General features: G+C 38.9%; 1 protein-coding gene across 3 annotated transcripts; it reads right to left on the bottom strand.

The window, feature by feature from the left end:
• Positions 1-325: 325 nt before the first annotated feature.
• On the bottom strand, positions 326-18,781 carry LOC106872558 (serine/threonine-protein phosphatase 6 regulatory ankyrin repeat subunit C). Of its 3 annotated transcripts, none has more exons than XM_089356880.1 (3): positions 18,700-18,781; positions 4,496-4,594; positions 326-3,931 (listed from the first exon to the last, which is right to left on the bottom strand). In XM_089356880.1, exons 2-3 carry the CDS (start codon positions 4,496-4,498, stop codon positions 2,834-2,836), a joined length of 1,101 nt encoding a protein of 366 aa, XP_089213006.1. In that variant the 5' UTR covers positions 4,499-4,594; positions 18,700-18,781; the 3' UTR covers positions 326-2,833. The 3 variants fall into 3 exon arrangements, with proteins under 3 accessions (XP_089213006.1, XP_014775071.2, XP_089213007.1); XM_014919585.3 differs by lacking the exon at positions 18,700-18,781 and adding an exon at positions 14,471-15,765; XM_089356881.1 differs by lacking the exon at positions 18,700-18,781 and adding an exon at positions 12,846-13,019.
• Between the last annotated feature and the right edge of the window lie 8,516 nt (positions 18,782-27,297).

The raw sequence follows: 27,297 nt of genomic DNA on the forward strand, positions 1-27,297 counted from the left end.
AAATAAGTAAATGGATGAATGAATTGATAGCAGAATAAGTGAATGTATGCATGAATGAACGGCTAAAAAAAAATATGATAGGCTGAATGAACGAATTGTAGAATAAATAAACGAATGAAACAGAATATGTGAATGAAGAATGAAAGAACAACAACACGGAAGAATGCGTAGAAAAATGAATTACAAAAGTAAAGAGAATGAGTGAATGAATGAAATAGAATGAATAGCAATGAGAGAATGAATGAATGAATGACTGAATGAATGAATGAATAAATGGAGAGCGACCACAGAATCTTTACTACAGTGAAAAAACTATCTCCTTGAAGCCAATTAAAGAATGTTTATTTAATCAATCGATCCACCAGACACAATAAGTTCAAATCACACATTCCTCCTCAACAATGAACATATTGCTTAATGTGATCCTCCATACACGTTGCTTGAAGAGATACACGACGGTCATAGTTGGTTGATGTGAATAACGATTTTTGTCAAAAGCCCAGCCTTAGAAATTTGTGGCTAGGAGAGCTTATAGCTGATGTAATCGATCCCTCCCCAAACGATTTTTTACTGGTATTCGTATTGATTATTTATTTTATCGACAGCAATCCACAGAAGGTTGACCTTGAGGAAACTGAAAACCACCACGGATCATTCCCCTTCCAACGGCAAGACAGATGCAGGAGAAGTGCTATGAGTAGAATATAGATCTCGTCCAGATATTCATAGATTTAACGAAGGCCTTTGATATTGTGAATAGGGCCTTGCTATAGTAAATACATGGCGAATTTGGATGTCCGGATCACTTTGTATCTATAAATAAATTATTTCATGATGGGATGGAGGTTTGGGTCAATGTTGGTGGTGACATGGCGGGAGCCGTTCCTGTAGAGAATGGTATCAAGTAAGGTGACATCAATACCCCAACTTTCTTTTCTTTGTACTTTGCTGCTGCTTTTTACTCATGCTTTTGCTAAGGTTAGCTTTCTGGGAATATATGTCAGGTATCAATGTTCTGGCCGCCTCTTTAATCTGCGTCGATTTGCTGCCAATTCAAAAGTTTTCCAGTCTATTATTCGTGACCTCCTTTATGCAGACGACTGTGACTCAGTCACTCATACAGTGGATAACGTGCAAATACTCATGAATTGCATTTCTGCTTCTTGCAAGGCATTTGGACTCAGCATTAGTCTGGACAAGACTGTTGTAATGTTCCAGCCTTCACCAGGAAAACCATTTGTAGAATCAGCTATCTTGGTTGAAGGAACAATTCTCAAAGTGGTAGACAGGTTTGTCTACCTGGGCAACACAATCAGCCGTTCTTGCTCCCAGGCAAACGAAAATATATACATCATAGATTTTATACTGATTACTACAAATTAAGCAACAAAAATAACTTTGATGATTAATAACACAATTGTATAAAATAATAAATATAATTAATCAATACATTAGTGTGATTAATTATTTAATAATAGCAAAAGTTTTCTTTTCTTGGATTTGAAAGCAGAACAAATATCGTAAAGTATTTTGTCCGGCGTTCAAATGCTTCGACTAACCCCTATCATCCTTTTAGCCTCTAATAATTCTTTCTACTATAGGTATAAGACCTGAAATTTTGAGGAAAGGAGATGGTCGATTACATTGACCCCCAGTTCTTAACTGTTACTTATTTCATCGATGATTCCAAAAGGATGAAAGATGAAGTTGACGTCCGAATGTAATGCACTTGACCTCGTGCTATAAAGCATTTTATCCTATGAGATTCAGTGTGATGTAAAACTATAATAAAAACACATGAATGCACCATTCATTACCGTTACAACCGTTCCATATACGACGGGCTTCCACTCAGTTTTCGTCTACCAAATTCACTCACAAGGCTGCGGTCGGCCTGGATCTACGAGTGTAGAGTTTATCACTTTGAGCCAGAGACAAAGAGACAATCCATACAGTGGAAACAACCCCTCCTCACCTGATCCAAAGAAGGTCAAAGTTGTTTCCTCTGCAGGGAAGGTGATAACCTTAGTTTTTTGCAATGGAAAAGGCATTGAGTTTACTGACTATCTTGAAAAGGGCCACACCACCAATGGAGAGTACTATGCCAACTTTTTGAGGCAGTTACGAGGGGCTACTAAGACCAAATTCCGAAGAAAGCTGACGAAAGGGCTGTTCTTTCATGAGAGCAATGCTCCAGCACACGAGAATTTGGTTTCAATGACTCTATGGTGTGACAGTGGCTTTGAACTGGTTGACCACCCTCCCTATTCTCTTGGTTTGGCCCCATCTGACTATCATATGTTCTCCAACACGAAAGGGCAACATGGATGGGAATCAGTATCGCAATGATGAGGACATCATGTCTGCTGCTGACGTTTTTGACCAGCAGGATGAAAGCTTCATCGCCAATAGGATGCAAACACTGCAACACTGACGGAAGAAGTGTGTGTGCCGCTAAGGGGACTATGTTGAAATATAAACCCCATTTGCTCATCATCGTATAATAGAAGACACTTGCTCAAGGTTCTGTGCAGTAGGACTGAATCTAAGACCACATCTTAGGGAAGCAGCTTATTAACCTCATGTCCACGCTTGCACTTATAGTATCTCAATATTTTTCTCACACGGAGTAATAGAAATACATAGACAATTTCTCGCAAAGACTTTGAAAATATAACACGGGTTAAAAACTTATTTTGAAAACTGACAATTATTAACATTATCTTTAAATTTATTTATTTTATTTATATTATTTTGAATACGTTAATAAACTAAGTTGGAAGTTTACTATTTGGAATGGCAGGAGTTAATTGAAAAACATTTGCGGGTGGAATTAGTCCGTGGTGCATTGTTTTAAATGAGAACTTGTAAGTGTCAAGGCAGATAACTGTTGTGTGTTGTTTTCTAAAAGTTGTTCAGAATACAACTGGAATAGTTGTGGTAAGAGCAAGTCAGTTTTTGTACGCTCAGTCGAACATGTCTGATTTACTAAATCAAGATGTACAGACGAGGAATTCGACTCTGAAGACAGTGGTCGACGTTCTTTGTTGATTTTAGCAATTTCAATGAGAAGTGCTTCTCGTGCGTCAACAAACCCTTCTAAATATCTTTCTTTCTGCTTCAAGTGAACATTATTCATCCGTCGATATGAACCTGCAAAAGTGGTTGGCTTGTTATTACCGACATGGCGACATATTGGTGTAATATGTCTTCTGTACATGGTATATTCACGAGAAAGACATGGCGCATTGTGTACGATTGAGCTTGTTTTATTTCGAACAGGACTTTTCAGTGTGGGAAATATAGACTTTTGGCTGACGTTAATCCATTCTACAGCATTCATATTTTCTTTATGATCCCTTACATCTATACAAGCCTTGCCTTTAGTCAGCAATATGTAAGCTGACGCACAATTGTTGTTTTTACAAGCCAACAAGAACGGGGTGAAACCTTCAGAGTTCTCTACATCAATTTTGTGATGATGATATTTTTCAAAATCGTCAAGTAAGAAGTTAACCAGCTCTGGATTACCTGATTCAGCTGCCATATGCAGCAAAGTGCTTCCATTATTATCAACTTCGTTAAAGTCCGTACAGCTGTCTAGTTGCAGTAAAAATGAAAGAACGTTCAACAGTCCGTTTAACGCGGCATATGATAAGGCAGATCGGTGGAAATCATCGTAAATGTCCAAACAAGAACCAGCCCGAATGAGGGTACGTACAATTTTAAACGCTTTCGTCTCATCATCCAGAAAGCAAGCCACCATAAGAGGAGTGCGGCCGTGTAAATCTTGTATGTTCACATTGACTCGTTGTTTTATCAGCAGACGTACTTGATGTAAACGTTGATCGAGGACAGCTTGGTGTAAAGCTGTCTTCATTGAACGAAAGAGTTTTGGCATCGTCACACATGAATCTGGCTGTTTGAATAGCTGAAAAAAAAATGTAAAACCATATTGAGATCAGTAAATACGAAAATAATAGCCATCTACACATCATACTGAATGCAAATACATCATGAACGACAAATTTACTGTGGTATGGATCTAGTGATCATTTATGGACGTGCTCTGTTTAAAAACGCAATATACATCGGACATAGGAGAAAATCATCCTTAAGTATAAGAATATTCGCAACACTAGTAAATGTTTATTCATAGTTTTCTTATATGGATGGCGAGACATTTCATCTTAGCATGCAATTAGCTTTGAGTGAAGGCTATTGATAACGCCCAACTATGGATAAATGCATCTAGAATTCTCACCAGATGCTGCTGAGCGATTTCGTCTACCTCCAATTTATATTATGACTTAAACACTGCGCATTTGTAAGAGATATTACTTCAGGACGAATATCACAGTATTCACGATCTGTCTATATTACGTGTGATACACAAATGTGTTTCGTCTGTTATACTCTTTTGCTGCATATATAGGACGAAAAAAATATATATTAAATATAACAAAACACATATCGTCTTTGGCATAATACTCACCATTAACCCTACGTTTTCTCTATTTTTCTACCTCTGTCCAATTTCTTCTTTGAGTTGTCTTGCAAGCTATCTTACATTAACATCCGCACGTAATTCAGTCTGTCAATTAAAAAATATCAATTTTCAAGAGATATTACAAAGATGTACATCATTAAACATTCGTATCGATTTTGACGTGAACCAGAATTTGAACCATTCCCAGAAACCGTATATTTTTCTATCTATTGCTTAATCAAAGCAGGTAAAATAGTACATATCAATCTTCTCGAGGTGAAGCTTTGTGACTTCTTGATCAGAAACATTTATCGAGTCCCAAAAGAATTAAACACTAAACGAAAAGAGAACTAAATATTGTTCTCTGTCACGCACTTTATTGTATTGATGATCATTATAATAATAATAATAATAGTAATAGTTGTAATAATAATAATAATAATAATATTATTATTACACTCCTCTGGAACTTCAACATTCAAACTGACAGAAAGATAGACGCAAATAGTCCAGACATCATACTGAAAGACTTCAGACAAAAATCATGCCTCCTCATTGATATGACTGTCCCAATCGATATAAACGTATCTGTCAAGACCTACCAAAAACTGAGCAAATATAAAGATCTTGAAATAGAAATTAGCAAAATGTGGAATCTGAAGACGAAAACAATACCTATTGTCATAGGTACCCTGGGAATGACAGCGAAACGGGCTGATTACTACCTAGCTCAGATACCAGGAAACCCCAAAATGGCTGAAGTTCAAAAGATAGTGCTCATGGGAACTGCCCATATCCTACGTAAAATACTGTTTATGTGATCTCAAATTTTAAAGCAAACACATAATTTTCTTATGGTTTCTTAAACATTCACTTGAACAAAACTGTACAAATCCAAATATATGGTACCCTAGGCATAACACCTACATGAACTTCTAACTTGTTGTCTCTTGAGGTCTCTGGGTGAGACTCGGATCCAACTTGTACAAATGCAAAACAAAAGTCAAACATAAAATAATAATAATAATAATACTGACTTGCTAAATAGAACTGGATGCGGACACAAATGTTATGGCAAAACAATCAGCCACCGTTTATATATGGATGACCTAAAACTATACGCTAGAAATGACAAACAGCTGGAAACACTACTACAGACAGTACATGGATTTACCAAAGAAATAGATATGAAATTTGTATTAGAAAAATGTGCCAAAGCAACCCTGAAAAGAGGAAAACTAGTTAAGAGTAGTAACATCACACTAGATAAAGCCAATGAAATAAGAGAATTATACCAAAGCCAGACATACAAATATTTAGAAATATTTAAGAATCAATGAACTAGATAGGATACAACACACACACATGAAAGAGAAAATAAAGAAAGAATACTATAGACGAGTTAGATCAATACTAAAAACAGAGCTCAATGCTAAAAACAAGATAATAGGTATTAACACTTTAGCTGTCCCAGTTATAAGCTACAGTTACAATATAACTGGACACTAAACGAACTATCTAAAATAGAGAGGAAAACAAGAAAAATAATGAGAGGATATAGGATGCACTACCCAAAATCTGACATAGAAAGGCTATATATACAACGCACAGAAGGTGGCAGGGGTCTTATACAGCTGGAAAACTATTATAAAATAACCACCATAGGACTGCAAAAATACCTACTCCAGAAGCAAGGAAAACTAATACAAATAGCCACAAAACACGAGCAAAACAAAAAACTGTTTTCAGTATTTAAGGAAGCTGACAAATACAAAGAAGAAGAAGAAGAAGAAGAAGAAGAAGAAGAAGAAGAAGAAGAAGAAGAAGAAGAAGAAGAAGAAGAAGAAGAAGAAGAAGAAGAAGAAGAAGAAGAAGAAGAAGAAGAAGAAGAAGAAGAAGAATCCAAATCCAAACTAAAACTAGAACAGCAACGGACCATGATAAAACGATGGCAAGAAAAGTCCCTACATGGTAAATACTGGATTAAACTAAATGCAAAAGAAATAAACAGAGAAAACTCCCAGCAATGGTTGAGAAGCTCAGGACTCAAAGCAGAGACTGAAGGATTTTTAATTGCTGCACAAGACCAAAGCCTCCCCACCAGAAATTACCAAAAACATATAATGAAAAGAAACATAACAAGTAACTGCAGACTATGTGGCGATGGACACGAAACAATAAATCATATTATCTCTGGCTGCCCAGTCCTGGCTAAGAAGGAATATATTCACAGACACGACAGACCTACATACACTGGAAGCTATGCCAACGCTATGGAATAACAACAGAAAAGTGATGGTATAGACACACGCCAGAAAAGGTCGCAGAAAACGAGAAAGCAATCATACTTTGGGATATGCTAAAACACACAGATAGAGAAATTAAGGCCAATAGACCAGAAATAGTTGTCAAAGATCATGAAGGAAAAAAATGCTTTCTAATTGATGCATCAATACCAGCAGATGACAACGTTTCCCTAAAAGAAATGGAGAAACTTTCAAAATACAAAAACCTGGAAATAAAGGTAACTCGAATGTGGAATCTAGAAACAGAAACAATTCCTATCATAGTAGGTGCCTTGGGTATGATAAAAAAATATTCGGACAAGTACATAACAAAAACACCAGGACTTACAAATATATATAACATACAGAAAATTGCACTACTGGGCACTGCACACATCCTACGCAAAACACTTTCAATATAGTGACCATAAGAGCATTACAGCAAACCACAGCACATACCAAGACACACAGAGCTGCGCTCGGTAGTGAAGTGAAAGCACGCTATAAAAATGAAACTACTGAATAATAACAATAATAGTAATAACAACAACAACAACAATAATAATAATAACCATCGCCTCTTCAGGGATGATTTGAAATGCAAACAATCAACCACCTCCTCTTCATGGATGATTTGAAACTGTATGGCAAAGATGAGACACAAGTGGGTTCCTTGGTGAACACGGTCCACTGTTTTAGTACTGATACTAGAATGGAATTTGGACTCAAGAAATGCCGAATAATTTACCTAAAAAGAGGCAAGATATAGTTCCTAGATTATCTCCCCTCCTCAAGTGAAGCCGGGCTTAACTGCCATCAGGCAATTATGAAGGATCCTGTGGAGGCGGAAATAACTCTAATAAATTAAGAATTTATGTTGTATGGTATTTGATATACCTGTATTTGTCTAGGTTGTTCAAATACATACCACTGGCCACTCTCAATTATTTCTCTTAGCTCATTTTTGCATAAATATCTAAAACGATCGTTGACTGACCTGTGATGTTATAAACAGACCGCCAGTATGTCTAAGTACCTCAGTATCAACCGATAACTTCTGACAAAATTATTGGTTATTATTTAGAAGACAAGAAAATGTTTCCTAAGTCAAACAGACAAGTAGCCTTCCAACAAACACTGCAAACTCACTCCAGAACATTACGGCGGTGACGATGTCGTCTGATGTTTACCATCATAAATGTTTATTTATCATTAGTAAAAACGATGTAGTTAAGTGACAGCTATAAATCATCCAATGACTGAAATAAGTTGCCCATGCCACTTCTCGTAGCCATCTTATGGTTTCTCCCATTCCTTCTTTCATTCTTCCTCTTTGTTTATTCATTATCTTTATGATTTCTATTTGTCATCTTTACCACGTTCTCTTTGACTTTTGTTTGATTTTTGTTGTTACTATATGTGTACGTATGTATGTATGTATGTATGTATGTATATGGGTGTGTGTGTGTGTATGTACATATATACACAGATAGATAGATAGATAGATAGATAGAGAGAGAGAGAGAGAGAGAGAGAGAGATAGTTAGATAGATCGACAGAGAGATAATTAGATATATAAACACACATGCAAGAATACATACATACGTACATACATACATACATACATACATACATACATACATACATACATACATACATACAAGAATGTTACAAGTACCTAGGCATAGACGAAAATGTATCGTATGAAATCACAGTGACTAAAGATAGAGTGACCCGACAATATTACACTAGACTTAAGAATATATGACAGCCGGAACTCTCCTCTTACAACAAAACAATATCCCACAATGCATTTGCAGTACCAGAGCTGATCCCAATATTTGGGATACTTGATTTGTCTGTAGAGGAAATCCACTCCATAGATATCAAAACCCGCAAAATCCTGACAACAACTAGAAACTTCCACAGAAACAGTGATGTTGACAGGCTCTACCTAAGAAGAAATGAAGGTGGTAGAGGCCTGAGATCAGTACAGACAGCCTTCGAATGCCGTATGGTATCACTCAGGCATTGTAGAAGCTGGACAAAGCCGTTTGTGGGAAAACAACTCTAGGTTTCTATTGGGTGCTAGTTAAGGGTAAGAACGACGATGGTCTAGGATTGGCTTTGAGCATCGACCTGAACAGTGAGAGTTGTCTCTTCCGCAGGACTTTCAGCTGTAAGATCATGGACAATTTCCAAAATCTTTGGCATGGCAGTGTTACAGAGGACATTGCCTAAGTTCTTCAGGCATGGAAATACCAACAACCGAACCTGTGTCCGTGCATTAGAAATTTGTTGGGATGTGTTAAGCAGTTACTGTCGCGTGTAAAACGAATCCATCTGTCCGCTGAGTGTATAATGAAGATCGAGCAAAGAAGCAGAGTAGACCTCTCTCTGTTTCGTAGTTGTGACAAAAGAAGTTGTGTGGTGGAACCCGCTGAATGGTTTGAATACTGGTACTTTCCTACCTGGCCAAGCTTGCATCTGTTTCTTCAGATATCATCCGAAGAGAAAGGTGACGGGAGAGAATGAGGTGTTGCTTTCTAGTGTGTTTATCAAAAGGTAGACAGGAGTAGCAAGACTGGTGAAGTTGAATGGATCTACTCTGAGTATGGTTTTCTAAGTAGGAGGAAAGAAACTGTATGATGGCACTTCTTATACCTTGGAGATGGCAGAATAACCCGAGACTTTTGAAGTGGGTTTTACCCCCAATTACCCAAAGTGGACTACCCTGCTATTCGGGATTCTATTTATTAATTATTTATTTTTCTAATTTTTATTAATATATCAATTTGTTATATCATTTAATATTGTAGTGTCCGCCTTGATCGATGTAAACTCCTCCTGTGTTGTGCGTTGTATCTCGTCCATTGATATTGTTCTCCATGTCTTGAGCCCTTGTGGCCAATAAAAGTAATTACTACTACTACCACTTGTAGTAGTAGCAGGAGGAGGTGGGGCACGGGGATTGGTGGTCGTAGTATTAGTAGTGGAAGCAGCGGCAAGTTTTCTTTTGTTTCACTTCGGCTGTTTATTCAATTTATATAAAGTGTATTTGTTTAGACTTTACTCGCATATTTGTGTGCGTGTGTGTGTGTGTGTGTGTGTGTGTCTGCGTGTGTGTGTGCGTGTGTGTGTCTGTGCGTGCATGTGTATTTGTGTTGAGATTTGCTTCTATTTTGTGAGGTTTGTTATTTTCTTCTTGCTTTATAGACAGAACGTCGAGTAGTTTGTTAAACTGATACCAAAATCCTGTTACTAAGAAACCGATATTAAATTTAAGAAACAGGTTCGAGGGTCATCGGACGATATGAGAAGACGAATAAAAATATTACTTATACACACAGACACACATACGCACGCGTGCATGCACACACACACGCACACACACACACACTTAGTAAGCATACATACTTAAGATTGCATCTATTTATAATCATATATGTATACGCAAACATAATTGTGCTTGAAGAGCCTGTGAACGGCGGAATGCGTATCTGTTGCTCTCGCGGTCATTTCTGGGGCGATTTCATTTCGCCTGACTCTGAAGTATATTGTTTTTCAACACAAAATGTCTATGAAAGGATTGTTCCCTGGCAAAACCCGCAGCTTCTGGCTTTTCAACTACACACATACGTTATGTATGTTATATTTATCATGATTTTACTACAGAACTACTTCTACAGTATAGATCGAATCCATATATATATATATATATATATATATATATATATATATATATATATATATATACACACATACAGGATGCGGTGAAGAAACTGTCGTCTAAATTACGCAAAAATGAAAATAATACTGACATCACATTTTTTTTAACAGATATATTTACTAAAACTACATAAAAATATCTTGAAATATTAAAGAGTAAATTTATTTAATAACATTGCCATTGGCTTCAACCACAGCCTACAGATGACTTCGGAATCTCTTGCAACTCTTCTGGATGGTCTCCCTGTTTAAGTTGGTGAATGCTGCCATAATATTTGCCTTTAGTTCATCTTTGGTGTTACAAGGAGTTTTGATGGTCTCTCGCTCAATTGCGCCTCACTCATAATAATCAATGGGGTTGTAGTCTAGGGAGTTGAGTGACCAGATGTTAGGAGTGATGTGACCGCAGAAATTGTCTGACAGCCATGACTGGGTTCTCCTGCTTGTGTGGCATGGTCTTACCAGACACAGTGTCTTCCAGCAGCCACCCTCTTGACCCAGGGTAGCACTACCTCCTCCAGGCACTTGATGTGGGCCTCCGTGTTGGGCCAGAGGCCGTGTGGGAGAATGAATAGAGGCATAACGTCTCCATCACTAGTGATCACTCCAAACACCATGATGTTGCCTGGATGTTTGATTTTTCTTACTCTGGGTGCATGTCCTCAGATTGACACCTAGACACTCTGAAATGTTCGCATTGGAGCTTCCGGCGCGAATGCCAAGCAGTACCGCATGTCGTTTCCAAATTTGTGGCATAGTCAATTGCATCATGGTGATTTTTTTACAGACGGTGCCCAACTGACCCTACTATACTGTGTACTCGACAAAATCAAAAACAAACAATGCGCATGCGCGAAATAACAAATATAAAATGGCAACAATTTACCCATCGCACCACGTATATGTATATGTGTGTGTGTGTGTGTGTGTGTGTGTGTATATATATATATATATATATATATATATATATATATATATATATATATATATATATATATATATATATATATATATATGTATATATATATATATATATATATATTGTTTTTAAGGAGCTCGCTTCGAGAGTTGCATTTCCCTCGCGTTCGGTAAACTGTATTTATTATGGTAGTTTTGACTGTAAGAGTCCCTCATAGCGTGAGGCATTTATGTATAGTAATGTCCTTAATATAAATAAATATATTTAAAAGAAATAATTAATAAATTTTTCCCTTATGAGGTTTTTCACGCTGACTACTTGATAAATTCTTATAAAGATTTTATCCTATTTTAAAATTATATACATACTTTTAAATTAGAATAATAAGTTTTTTCTTTAATGTGGACATAAAGGAAAAGATCTTGTTCCTCTAATTTATGTATTGGTTGGAGGTTCTCGAGTATTTTAATATATCTTGTTGGAATTTAAAAGTAAACCACCGGACACTTAGTAAACCATTAGCATCGGGTTAACATCGAATTACTGTAACGTAAGTTATCTCCCTTGTGTTTATGTAAAATCTCGTGCTTGTGAAAAATGTTAATAATTCCCCAAAGAAAGAAAATGCAAAAATTCACCCCTTAGGAAGCAAAATAGCAAAAAATAAATGGCCGATTCCGGGCATTTTCGACCATGAGGAATCCATTGGTGCGACTCCCAGATTGCTATCTTGTAAGGTGTGGACACTTAATAAACCATTAGCATCGGGGTTAACATTGAATTACTGTAACGTAGGTTATCTCCCTTGTGGTTATGTAAAATCTCGTGCTTAATAAAAAAAAAAAAAAGCAAAAATTCACCCCTTAGGAAGCAAAATGTCCAAAAATAATCGGCCGATTCCGGGCATTTTGGAGCATGAGGAATCCATTGGTGTGACTCCCAGATTGCTATCCTGTAAGGTGTGGATTTCTATAGATGCAACACACACACACACACACTCTCGCAAACTCTCGTAAACTCAGCTTTACAATATTTGATATATGTATGTATATATATATATATATATATATATATATATATATATATATATATATATATATAGGCGCAGGAGTGACTGTGTGGTAAGTAGCTTGCTTACCTAAGAGGACGAGTGCCTCATATTGTGTAATGAAAAATCGTAAGAGGCAAATGCCTTAATTTATGACTTTTTATGTACGAGGTTCATAGCCTAAACGTGAAAATTTAATTTTATAAAGAACAGTGTTATAGAGAAGCAAAGTTCGGCGGACGGCTTTTGCCTTCTCTCATTATACCATCATATTTATCATCCATTTCATCTCATTAATGTTTTTGTCCAGCCCGTAGCTACTCTCTGTGTACTGCTTTTATGGCAAATTGAAATGAAATAAAGTAGCTTGCTTACCAACCACATGATTCCGGGTTCAGTCCCACTGCATGGCACCTTGGGCAAGTGTCTTCTCCTATAGCCTCGGGCCGACCAAAGCCTAGTGAGTGGATTTGGTAGACGGAAACTGAAAGAAGCCCGTCGTATATATATATATATATATATCTGTGTGTGTGTGTGTGTGTGTGTGTGTGTGTGTGTGTGTGTGTGTGTGTGTGTCTGTGTTTGTCCCCCAATATCGCTTGACAACCGATGGTGGTGTGTTTACATCCCCGTAACTTAGCGGTTTGGCAAAAGAGACCGATAGGATAAGTACTAGGCTTCCAAAGAATAAATCCTGGGGTCGATTTGCTCGACTAAAGGCGGTGCTCCAGCATGGCCGCAGTCAAATGACTGAAACAAGTAAAAGAGTAAAAGGGTAAAGAGTATATGGATCTTTTTTAAAACGAGGGCCACATTTTTCATTAACGAAACACTTTGAAACTTGGAACACTGGTAGAATGTGTCATATAAAACATCTTTTTCTCTTAATCTTCTTTAAAAAAAAAGTTATTCCATGTTATTCCATGTTAAAGTTGTCGTATTTCTGTAATTTCAACCAATCACTGACGTCCATTCAGCCGATATACATTAAGTGCCGACTACATAAACAAACGATTCTGAAACAATTAACCCTAACCCTAACCCTGGGTTAGGGTTAGGGTTAGGGTTAAAGCAAATTTAAAATGAAAAAAGCAAATAAAACGAAGGTATGGAGATTAAATACGCTTTACATCGCTTAATCAGCCAAAGGAGTAAATGTAAACAACTGAATACTTGTCAGTGATTGGTTGAAATTATCGAAATAAGACAATTTTTTACATGAAATAAATTCGAATACAAAAATATTTTTCTGTTCTATAACACAAAATAGATAAGTATACGAAGTTTGAAAGTCTTTCCGTACCAAAAACACTACGTAAAACATTAATGAAAAATGTGGCCCCCGTTTTATATATATATATATATATATATATATATATATATGGCGGGCTTCTTTCAGTTTCCGTGTACCACAAGGCTTTGGTCGGATCGAGAGTATAGTAGAAGACACTTGCCCAAGATGCGACGCAGTGGGACTGAACCGAGAACCATGCTACTTACTACACGGCCACTCATGTGTGTGTATGTATATATATATATATATATATATATATATATATATATATATATATATATATATATTCCTTTATTCTTTTACTTATTTCACTCATTTGACTGCGGCCATGCTGGAACACCTCCTTGAAGGGTTTTAGTCGAACAAATCGATCCCAGGACTTATTTCTTAAGCCTAGTACTTATTCCATCGGGCACGTTTACCGAGCCGCTAAGTTACGGGCACGTGAACACACCAATACTGGTGATGGGGGAACAAACCCAGACACAAAGACACATGTATATAGGACATCCTATGCTTTTTATAATATATTACAATAATAAATACTAACATATCAGTGTAGATATAAGTATATATACATAGGCAAATATGTGTACACACGCGTACAGACATACACATCTCACATACACATTTCCACACACATATGCTTTTAGACAGTAAATACAGCGGAAAAGAATGTTGAGTGGTCTGTAAAAGAACAACTCACCTTATATTCCCAAGTCATGTAATCGATGTTAGACGCGTAGTCCTGAAATGCTTCTATTCAACATTCATTGTTGTCGACCAGATCGTACGCATGTTTATATATAGTTTTATAATTATGTACATTCTCGTAATGAATGCATGTGGTGGTGGTGGTGTTGTATGTGCGTAGAGACAAATACAAATGGGCGTTTCGACACACAGTTGTTACGCTATGAAAATATGTTTGTAGACGTAGGTGTGTGTGTGTGTGTGTGTGTGTGTGTGTATGTGTGTGTGTGTGTGTGTGTGTGTGTGTGTGTGCACGTGAATCTCTAAGTGTGTATGATGTTTTCTTCGTCTTATACTGATACAGCAAAATATGGTCTATAAATTTGAATGAACGCAAAAACAGATATGCGCAGCACACAAGCACACACATACACACACTTAAATCAGATACACATACTCAAATATGTGCGTGTGAATGTATGTGTGTGTGTGTGTGTGTGTGTGTGTGTGTGTGTGTGTGTGTGTGCATGTATGTCCAGAAGTTTAATTTCCTGCTACCATGACAACAGGAGACCATGTGGATTTATGAGGAAGATCTGTTTGTTTGTAACCTGTACAACAGCCACTTATGTCTTCACCCGTATCCAAGGCTATTGAAACCATATACTACTACTACTACTACTACGACTACTACAACGGCTGCTGCTGCTGCAGCAAACAATACTCTGTTCTAATGTCGGTGCAAGGCCTGAAATCTTTTAGGGGACCACAGCTAGTCGATTACATCCATACCAGCGCTCAGCTGATTCTTATTTCATCGACCTCGAAAAGTTGAAAAGCAAAGACGATCTCGGCACAGTCTGAATTCAGAATGTAAATGCCGGGAGAACTGCTACAAAGCATTTTGTCCGGCGTGCTAACGAAATGATGATCATGATGACCATGATGATGATGATAATAATAATAATAATAATCCTTTCTACTAAAGGCACAAGGCTCGATTTTTTTAATTTTTTTTATTTTGGTGGCGGGGAGAGTAACTGTTACTTATTTCATTGACCCCCGAAAGGATGAAAAGCAAGGTAAACCTCGGCGGAATTTGAACACAGAACGTAAGCATTTCGTCCAGCGTGCTAACAAGAATGATGATGATGATGATATTGTTACTCATTTAGCTAACAATGTGTTTTAAGTCAGCTCTATGATTTTTGGTAGTTTAGTGAACTAAATATAAACCATCAAGTCACCAACTAACCCTCATCACTTCACCTGGAAGTCTTGATTGAGATCTTGACACTCTAATAGTTCTCAACTAATGATGATCAAACATTTTATAAATGTTCTTTGTTCCAGTCATATAAGTGCGGCCATGTTGGAGCACCATCTTAAGGAGTTTTCCCGAACAAATCTACCCCATTACTTAAATTTGAAGCTTGGTATTTATCGTAGCGTACTCTTCTACCGAACCGTTAAGTTACGGTGACGTAAACAAACTAGTACCGGTTGTCAAGTTCTGTGGAACACACACGCATATGCATAGATACACATCCAGTTACATATGCACACATACACAATCACACGCACACGCATACACACACATACCGCCGTGCAATCACTGGAATCAGTAAAATCTACACGGAAAAGGTGCCAAGTTTTCGAGCAAAAGATCAATAGCATTAATTATTTATTGACGCATACATTTCATAGAAAAATGTATTTATTGCCTAGTTATATCAAATAGAGGGTTTTTATCTTTTAATCACTCACACACTCACACACATGATTTACTTTCGGTTTTTTTAACACCAAGCTCATTGAGATTATATTCTCTTACGGCTAAAAAAACAAAAAACACCCACCCGACCAACCAACTAACCCTAACCCTAACTCTAACACCTTAATTATGTGTGTTCAATTTTGCTCGTATACTTCGAGCTTCTTCTAATTCATATTTGAATTTTTTTCCGTGGCATGAAACGTTGGTTTTCAAACCGTTTAGCATATAGCCATAATCGGTGAAATGCGTAGCAGCGAGCCTTGTTCGGTTCCCGGCATTGAAGGGTCACCACATTGACGAAACGTCGATGTCGGTTGCTCCAAAAACGGACCTGGCGTGAATTGTCCGGCTTGTATATGACTTACCCTCAGATGTTTTTAACACCAGGCGCATTGAGAATATAATCTCTTACGCTTAAAAAACGCAGCCGACCCACGAATTAACAACACACACACACACACACACCTTATGTGTTCGATTTTGTTCATATACCGCGTGCTGCTTCTAATTCATATTCGAATATAAACGTGTGTGTGTGTGTATGCATGCGTATAGGTGTGTGTGCGTGGGTTAGTATGAATATGTGCGCGTATATATGTGTGTATATTATATTCTTGTACATGAATGTATAAATAAATGAGTTTATGTATGTGTCTATGAATGAAAATGCTTATGTTCTGTACGTCTGTGTTTGTAAATGAGTGTGCGTGGTGGGGTGGGTACAGCGGGTTGCTAGGTAACAACTGTCTATCTAGAATACTCGGCATGACCGTATGTGTGTGAGCGAGTATAAGAAGAGATAGACTGTGTAAGGTGAACAGGATAACTAGCAGAAAGATGAGAGACATAAAACGTAATAAAGGGGTTGAAGAACTGTGCGTGAGAGGGAAGAGAGAGGGCGAGGAGGAGGAGGAGGATGTGAGAGAGAGAGAGAGGAGGGGGACGAGTGTGTTTGTATTGTGTGTGTACTTATATATATATATATATATATATATATAAATTATACAGAATGGGAAAGGGACAAAACACAGAAAGACGATACAAAGAAAAGACGGACGGGTCGTTCGGAGTTTTCTCTCTTCAGTCGAGATCCAGATTATCCTTGCAATTTCGGATGGTTACTCTCGATATTGCTCTACAAAATATGAGTTATTTTTCGTAGCAAATTATATTTTTTGTGGACTACCATAAACGCACGCATCATACCAACACCATACTACCACACACAGTAGCGTATTATGTAACCTGATGAGGTCTCTTCTGCACTGTGGGATGCATTCGATTCTATTATATCGTCCCCACCCACTAGGGAGCTGTGCAGATGTAAGCCGAAACGATCGTCGTGATAATTAAATCTTACTCTATCTTTCCTATCAATTATTTAAAATATACTAAAAGAAGCACCGAGGAATTCCTTACGTAGATCCTGCGACTAAAGTGCAGTAACGCGTATGAGCGTGGTAGCTGTAAGTGGTAAACGTGTTTCAAGGCACAGTACGAGAGACATACCGAAAACAAAGTTTGGATTCTACATTTTAAAGTTCCGTATGTAAACTTTAATTTTAGATATAACCTATATTCTGTATATATATATATATATATATATATATATATATATATATATATATATATATATATATATAAATATATGAAACAGATAAATAGATGATTGGTAGTTATAAATATATATGCATACATGTGCGTATGTGTATATAATACACACACACACACACACACATATATATATATGTGCATGTATGTAAGTATATATATATATATATATATATGCATGCATGTATGTATGCGTATGTGTAGTGAGGTGTATGGAGGAGGTTCAATTGCTGTCATATTTTTTTAATATATATTTTTTGTAAAAATTGCCAACGGGCCTTAATATTTATATATTAAGATCACATACATGATTAAAAATAATACATATATAGTTTTGAAGCGACAAGGCTTAGAGACAAAAATTTTCCTTAAAAACATAATAATAAAATATCTAATTTAAGGCTTAGAATGAAAAACATTATTTTCATACAATAAAAATTTTTGTTCTGTTTTTTTTTTTGTTCTTTTTTCGAAATCATTGACTAGCGGCAAAGGCAAAAATATATTGTATTCCCTGGAATATTTTCCGACGTCGTGAGTACTGCATAGAACATTGCATGTGTGTGTGTGTGTGTGTGTGTGTGTGTGTGTGTGTGTGTGTGTGTGTGTGTGTGTGTGTGTGTGTGTGTGCGTGCGTGCGCGTGTATCTATTTAATTTAAGTGTTATATATATATATATATATATATATATATATATATATATATATATATAAGGGAAAAGTAAAAAGAAAACAAAGAAAATGCATATTAGATATAAAAATAAAGGCTTTTTAAAGAAAAGCAAAGATATATAATACAATTAGATGATTTGAGGTGGAGTTATGAAGTATAAAAATCATTATTCAAAATCATACCGGTATCGTCAGAGCTGATCACTGACTCTGAATGAACACTGATTTCCAAACGGTGTTGAGTCTAATAGTACCTGAGTGAAAAGATTACATGCAAGGGAGGTAAGCAGTTCTGGAAGTGATGCAAATAAGGTAGATATAAATACTGGAATATAAGTAGTGTATGGGATGTATGGAGATTAGTAGGATTATTGGTAAGGTTAGTTGTGTCTTGTATTAAATTGTGTGTTCATGTTGGGTTGTGGATGATATTTATTAATGAAAGTTGTCTCTTTATTTGATCTTTACTGTATTGAGGTGTTCTGTGAACATTGATAAAAAGGGAAAATTAAGAAGTTCGGTTTAAGGTTCCTAGCACATCTTTCTATGTGCTCATTGTCCTTATCTGTCTATATTGTGGGTAGCGAATTTGTTCTTTGTGAAGAGTTGTTCTTTGTCGGAGTGACATTCTTGTTTGGCAGGTAATGACTTTGATTCTCTATTATGAGACATAATATTGATTTTTATACTTCTCGTTGCTTTTCTTTAAAAAAAAACCTTTATTTTTTTATATCTAATGGGCATTTTCTTTGTTTTATTTCTATTTTTCTTCTATTTATACCACGTGTAGTCTTTTTTCTTTGAAACCTATATCAAAACAGGAACTTGGAAAAATTAATTGATTTTCTCTTTGAAGAATTTTTAGCAGAAAATTTCTTTCATGTACAATCATGAAATTCCAGTTAGCAAATGAAACATGTGTAATGGTGAAAAAATAGTTCCAAAGAAGATTTCCAACTTCCTGTTTCGATATATGATCATTCTGCAAACAATAATCCCTGAATTTTTAAATCTAATACGTAACTCACATAAACATAACAACTATTTAACTGGATTGAAATACTGGAATAAGCAGATGCGCTTTAAGTGGACACAGCTCGGATTTTAACCCTACATACATGTGGCTGTCTGCTAAGAAGTTTGCTTCCCAACCACACGGGTTCAGTTCCATTGCGTGGCCCCTTGCCCAAGTGTCTTCTACTCTAGCCTCAGGCCAACCAAAAACTTATGAGCGGATTTGGTAACCAGAAACTGAAAGAAGTCCCGCGCGTGTGTGTGTGTGTGTTTGCGTTTGTGTTAGTCCCTCACCACCGTTTGACAATTGGTGTAGGTTTGTCATCCATCCATCTCTTTTTTCAGGTTTTTTCCCTGGAATTTGGCTGATAATTCCGAGTGACTCTCCTTAATGTTGCTTGCGGTTTAGTGACAGATAAAGACATGAAGCCTAAAACCACAACCTGATGTCCCTATTCTATTGAAGAGTAGGGACACCAGTTATTGATAGCTATGAAAGGCATCAATGGTGGAACGTGTTCATACAAATCCTACAGTCAACAGCGACAGCATCAGCATCACCCTTCTCATCAAGAACAAAAAAAAAAACAACAACAACAACAACAACAACAACAACAACAACAGGTAAGCAAGTTATTCAATGTAGTCGGTTGAGCTAAAATGACGTGATGATGGCCACGGCTAGGACGTCTCTGATCAGTTCCATCAAGACAGACCTGGAACTAAACGCCACCACCACCACCACTACCAACAACAACAATTGCTTTCTCCACGTGGACCACCAACCAAAAGACACGTAGACCTCTCCACCTTATCCAATACTTCAAATAACTTTACAGGAATGTCTAACTCGCAGAAGCAACAAAGTGAACTTCAGCTTGTAATAATGTATAAATATATACAAACTCCATCCTTTTCCACACTCACTCTCTCTTCCTGTTTCTCTCTCTCTCTTTCTTTCTTTCTCTCTCTCTTTCTCTCTCTCTCTCTCTCTCTCTCTCTCTCTCTCTCTCTTTCTCTCTCTCTCACACACAACCCCCCCCCCAAAAAAAACGTATGTACATGCACACATGTACGTGAGTGTATTTAATAATTAGCCAAATCCGGTTTCAGAGCATTTCAGTAACTAATCCAAGTAATTAAGGTAAAAGCAATTAGCAACAACAAAAAGGGAATATTATATGCACCGTTGCTCCTTCTTCTTCTCTTCGTCTTCCACTTCTCCTCCTCCTCATTCTTTTCTTCTGTTTCTTTTTCTTCTTCCCCTCCTTCTTCTCCTCCCTTTTTTCTTTTTTTTTCTTCTTCTATGGCTTCTGCCTCCCTCTATCATTACCATGCAGATTGTCGTTGTACTGGTCTGAGATCGGTCGAAGTTTTATACATACATACATACATACATACATACATACATACATACTACTCTCCTCCCCATCCACCACTTTCACGTCTTCATTTTTTTCCCTTCTTCCTTATCTCTTCCATTTCATTACTAAAATGTCTGTCCAACCAACGTATTCCAGAAGCAGCTGGTCTTATTTAGATTGAAAATAAATAAATAAACATAAAAATAAAATATAAAGAAATTTAAAACTAAAAAAAAAATACTTTGAATAACAAAAAAAGATATGAAAAGAGAGAAAGGTAGTTTGAAAACTGATCGAAAATAAAATAAAAAATGTAAAGAAAGTTCAATGTGTATGTTTTTCTTTCTCTAACCTACCGTTAAATAGCTCGGATGTTGATTGTTTTAGTTCTCGTCTAAGACCGGTCGAAGTCATATACATACATGCATACACACAGACAGACTGATAAATAACCACATAGATAGATAGATAGATAGATAGATAGATAGATAGATAGACAGACAGACAGACAGACAGACAGACAGACAGACAGACAGACAGACAGATAGATAGATAGATAGACAGACAGACAGACAGATAGATAGATAGATAGATAGATACATTCCTTTTATTAGCCACACAAGGCTTTACACAGAGGGGACAAATACAATGTAGAGCTTTTCTTTTGGGGAAGGGGAAGGAGAGAAAAAACGGGTGGGGGTCAATCAAAAGGGATCGTAGGAAAGAAAAAAGGGGGGAGTTCGATCAAAAGGGATCGAGAAAAAAAGGGATCAATAGGGATCGTGTATTACAGCAATGTTCGTGTAAAAAGGGGGGACAGTTAAGGTTTAGCCGTGGAAAGAAAAGCCTACGAAAAAGACCACGGTAACCTTGGCCAATATTGTCATTGTCATTGTCATAACAGTAAGTGACTCTCTTTTGCCTTTTTGTTTTTTGTCTGGATTTTTTTTTTACTCCTTTATAGTGTTATGCTCAAGGTGGCTCCGTCATTCACACGTGCCATTCTTGCTACATTCACCCATCTTTTTTCTTAAGCATTCACTAGACAAGACTTCCCTTTCTACTCTCACCTTCCTCTTCAGGTGATACTTGAAGAAGTTGATCAGAGATTGCCCAGAGAGGAAAGTCTTTGTCTCTAGACCTTTCAGACGCGTCCACCATACACATTCTTTCGCCATATCCACAAGTACGATGAAAATAGCTCTTCCTTCCCGTTTAAAGGAAGGAGGCGCGACAATATTCACAATAGACTCGGCTGATAGACCGACTCGTCCCACACGCGATAGCAGTTGTTAGACGTAAGCCCACAGCTCAGAAATGGTGGGACACTGTACGAGTGCGTGCAGAACGGTTTCGTCGCTCTGCCCGCATCTCGGGCAGGTCGGCCCCGTGTTTCTCGAGACATGCCTGTAGAGCTTATCCCGATCGGGTAGTGCTTCTCGATAACACTGCCAGGCCTGGGATCTCTGGAAGTTGTCCATAGGTCCCGGCCCGAAGGTCGTCTTAAACAGGCGGGTCAGGTATTCCTCGTCGACGCCCAGGTTCGCCCCGAGATCGTCGTCGTACCTTCCCTCCACTAATCCACTATAGAATGCGTTAGTTGTGATGCAGTCGCTCAAGGTTGACCCGGGTTGTTGGAGTTGCCGAAGAGCAGCGCGACACTCAGATAGACAGACAGACAGACAGACAGACAGACGGACGGACGGATAAATGGATGGATGGATGGATGGATAGATAGATAGATAGATAGATAGATAGATAGATAGATAGATAGATAGATAGACATGCAATACATATATCATACATATACAAACGTGCATCGTCGTCGTGGCACTCCGTCGGTTGCGACGACGACGGGGTTTCCATTTGATCCGATCAACGGAACAGCCTACACGTGAGTTTAACGTGCAAGTGGCTGAGCACTCCACAGTCACGTGTACCCTTAACACAGTTCTCGGGGAGAAACAGGAAGAAAGAGTGAGAGAAAGGTGTGGCGAAAGAGTACAGCAGGGTTCGTCACCACCGCCTGCCGGAGCCTCGTGGAGCTTTAGGTGTTTTCGCTCAATAAACACTCAAAACGCCCGGTTTGGGAATCGAAACCGCGATCTTATGACGGCGAGTCCGCTGCCCTAACCACTGGGCTATTGCGCCTCCTCAAAAATACGTGTGTGTATGTGTGCGTGTGTGTGTGTGTGTGTGTGTGTGTGTGTGTGTGTGTATGTATAATTGGAATTTACAAAAGACGAAGACAGGTGTATAAACAACAAACAAGTGTATTAGTTTAACGCTCGGGAAGATGAGAAAGTCTTTTACGTTTCGAGCCTACGCTCTTCAACAGAAAGGAACACGAGAAAATAAACAGAGAATAAAAAAAGCTTTAGTGGCTAGCGATATATATATATATATATATATATAAAAGTCAGTAAATAGTGGGGTTGTGTTAGCCGCACGTGGAGAAATAATAGGAAAATGAAATATAATAATAAGGCAGAATGCTAAACTGAAAGCATATTTTAATATAGATTTCTAACCGTCTTTCATTGTATGGCAAATTCTCAAGAGGGAGAATGAAAATGTTTTTTACAAAAAAGTAAAAAATAATATATATAAAAAATAATATATAAAAAAATAAATATACCAATACATTATATTGTCTTTGAGCTTTTAAAGTTCAATGGTAATCCATGTAGATAATGGTTGGAAAAATAAGGATGCATGAAAATTGAGAGTTGTGTTAGGTTTAAAAAAAGAGAAAAGGGGCTAAAAGTTTATGTGTTAAGCAGGAAGTGTAGTGTCAAAACAGGAAGTGTGTGTAAGGGGAGACAAATCTTTTTAGTTGGAGTTATGAACTCTTTGTCAACAGGAAGTTTATGTCTGTTCCTAGAGAAATAAGGTTACTGAGGGGTTTGTGTGTTAAGAAATGGTTGGAATTTCTCTATGAAAAGATTCTCCTTGTTGATTCTTTCTTGTGTGGAGATTCTGTCTTTACATTGATAGAAAGGGAATATAAGGAATTTAGGGTTTTTGTTTCTGGCGCAAGAGTCTATATGGCCACTGAATGGCATTTGGCGATATTGAGGGAGATTTATTTGTTCTTTATGGACTGCTACTCTTCTAAGCAATGGGAGGCTCGTCTGTCCGATATAGAAGTGTTGGCAACCTGCGCATGTGAGGACATAAATGAGGTTCCCAGAGGAACAAGAGAAATTGGTTTTGATTTTAAATTTTGTTCCTCGTTTGAAGGTAAATTGAGGGCCTTCAAGTAGGTAGGAGAAGGTACTACAATTAGGGCGTGCACATTTTTTAACTGATGGGGGTGGGGAAGTGGTGTATGTAGTTTGGCATTGGTTAAGAGTTTTTTCAAAGATTTGTGTTGCCTTTTGCAGTTAAGGACTTTGTGTGTATTGATGATATTGTTCATTTTCGGGTCTGTGGTGAGTAAGGGGAGGTTTTGTTTGAATGTGGTGTATGCTTCGATGTTTTTGGGGTTGTGGGTGGAGATGTATGGAAGTATTTTGGGGTTGGGTGTGTTATTGTGTTGGTTGGTTTCTAGTATGTTTTTGTTAAGTTCCTTGGCACGTTTTATTCCAAAATCTATGAGTGTTGAGGGATATTGGCGTTGTAATAGTGTTTTTTTTTTTTGAGGTCTTGTAAGCGTATTTCTCGAGTGGTTGGGTCAGAGATAATGGTGCAAATCCTTTTAGTTAAATTGAAGGGGATATTTATCTTGATGTGTTTTGGGTGGCATGAGCTGAAAAGGAGGTATTGTTGTGAGTCTGTAGGTTTGTGGTAGATGTCGGTTGTGATTTGGTTATTAGGTGTTTTTATAATTAAGAGATCAAGAAAAGGGAGATGATGTTTGAATGCTGGGATGTATGGATTTGAATTCTAGAAGTTTTTCATAGGATTCCTTCCATATGATGAAACAATCATCCAAGTATCTTTTCCAGTTATCCATTAAGTAGATGTGGAAAAGGTGTCGCAAATACATGTCCAGCGCCGCAAGAAAGTGCCCGGCGCACGATAAACGTTTCCGCCGGCGCAAGAATGTGACTGCGGACGTAATGACGTGCCCAGGGCTGCAAGAACGTTCCTGGGGGTAGTAAGAACGTTCGTGGCGTCGCAAAAATCTTTCCCGAAACGGGAAGAACGTGTTAAACAAAGTGAAATTACTGTCTAGTCGACCGTTATTAAGACAAAACAGCAAGAGACCGTTAAGTAATGAGAGGGCATAAAGGTGAGTAGAAAACTGTATAGTGTACGGATTGGTGCGCTAAACTTATGAACGAGCCCGGGACCGTAAGAACGTGCCCTGCTCCGCAAGGACGCGCTAGGGACGCCTCAGGTCCAATGCGGGTTCCTGTGGCCGTAAAACCGCGACTAGCGCCGGCGCTGCCAGAAGTGCCCGGCGTCGCAAGAGCGTGCCCAGCGCAACAAGAACGTGACGACGCGAAAAGCGTACCTGGTCCCGAACAAAGTACATGGTACGCTAGAACGTGCCTGGTGCCGCAAGAATGTGCCTGGCATCATAAGTACGAGACGGTGCCGTGAGTACTTGGCTGGGACCACAAGTACGTGCTTGCATTTCCAGGCACGTTCTTGCGGTGCCGGGTAAGTACTTATGGCTCCGGGCACGTTCTTGCAGCGCCGGGCATGTCATTACGGCGCAGGGCACGTCTTGCGTCGCGTGGAAATCTCTTGTGAGCTCCGATTACGTACATACGGTCCCGGGCGCGTTTTTGCCGCCCCAGCACGTAGTTACGGCCGCGAGCACGTACTCACGGCCCCAGGAACTTACCTATCACCCCAGGTACGTATTTACTGCCCGGCCACGTTCTTGCGGCACCAGGCACCTTATTGCGGTCCAAGGCATCTTCCTGCGGCCTTAGGCACGCTCTTGCGGTTCCAGGCACGTTCTTGTGGAGCTGGGCATTTAATTATTGCAGCTGTCTCGTTCTTGTGGCCATAGGCACGTACTTACGGCCCCGGGCATGTACTTGCGGCTCTAGGCGCGTAGTTACTGCCCCGGTCGCAAGCACGTGCCTGGCATCGCTAAAACATTCCCGAAGCCTTGCGGCTTCGGGAACGTCTTTGCCGCGCCACGTTCCCTGGAACCGCAAATACTTACCTTGGAGCACATAAAGGTGCCTGGCGTCGCCACAACGATCCCAGGGCGGTAACGACGCGCCTAGGGTCGCAAGTGCATGCCCGGGGCCGTAAGTACGTGCCCGCGGCCATAAAAACGGGACCGGTGCAATAATTACGTGCCCGGCGCTGTAAGCACGTGCTCGCATTCGCAAGGGAATGCCCAGCACCGCAAGACGTATCCGGCGGCGCAAGAACGTGGCTGAGGACGCAATAATGTGCCTGGAAAGCAAGAATGTGCCCAGTGCTGCAAGAACGTTCCTGGTGCCGCAACAACATTCCTGGCATCGTAGGAACGTTCCCGGAGTCACAAGAACGCATCCTCCGCGGCAAAAACGTTTCTCGAAGCCGCATGAACGTGTCAGGCGCGGCAAGAACGTGTCCAGGGTTGCAAGAAGGTGCCTGGCGTCGGAAGAACCTTCTCGGCGCCGAATGAACGTTCTCGAAGACGCAAGAAGGTGACTGTGAACGTAATAACGTGCATGGAACTGCAAGAGCGGGCCCAGGGCTACAAGAAGGGGCCTGGCGCCGAGAGAAGGACTTTGCGGCCGCTAGATCGTGCCTTGAGGCGCACAAACGTGCTTGGGACCGCAAGGTGGTGCCTGGCGCCGCAACAACGAGCCCGGAGCAGAAAGTACGCGTCTGGAGCCGCAGTTACATGCCCTGGGCCGTAAGTATGTGCTTGTGGCCACAAGACCGAATGAAATAACAAACGAACGAACGAATGAAAGATCGAACAAACATACGTACGTACGAACGTATGTACGTACGTAAGTTCAAACGAACGAACGAATGAAAGTACGTACGTACGAACGAACGAACGAACGAAAGAACGTACGTACGTACGTGCGAACGAACAAAAGAACGAAGGTACGTACGTACGAACGAACGAAACAAACGAAAGAACGAACGAACGAACAAAAGTACGAACGAGCGAAAGAACGAACGAATGAACGAACGAAAGAACGATCTAGCATACGAAAGAACGTACGTACGAACGAACGAACGAACGAACGAACGAACGAACGAACGAACGAACGACCGACCGAAAGAACGAATGAACAAACGAACGAACGACCGAACGTAGGTACGTAAGTACGTACGTGCGTACGTACGAACAAACGAACGTACGAAAAACGATCAAACGAAGGAACGTACGTACATACGTCTGTACGTATGAACGAACGAACGAACGAACGGACGAACGAACGAACGTACGTACGTACGTACATACGTACGAATGAGCGAACGAACGAAA

This window comes from Octopus bimaculoides, chromosome 8, assembly GCF_046866305.1.
Source record: "Octopus bimaculoides isolate indiv1 chromosome 8, ASM4686630v1, whole genome shotgun sequence".
NCBI classification, from domain to species: Eukaryota; Metazoa; Mollusca; class Cephalopoda; order Octopoda; family Octopodidae; genus Octopus; species Octopus bimaculoides.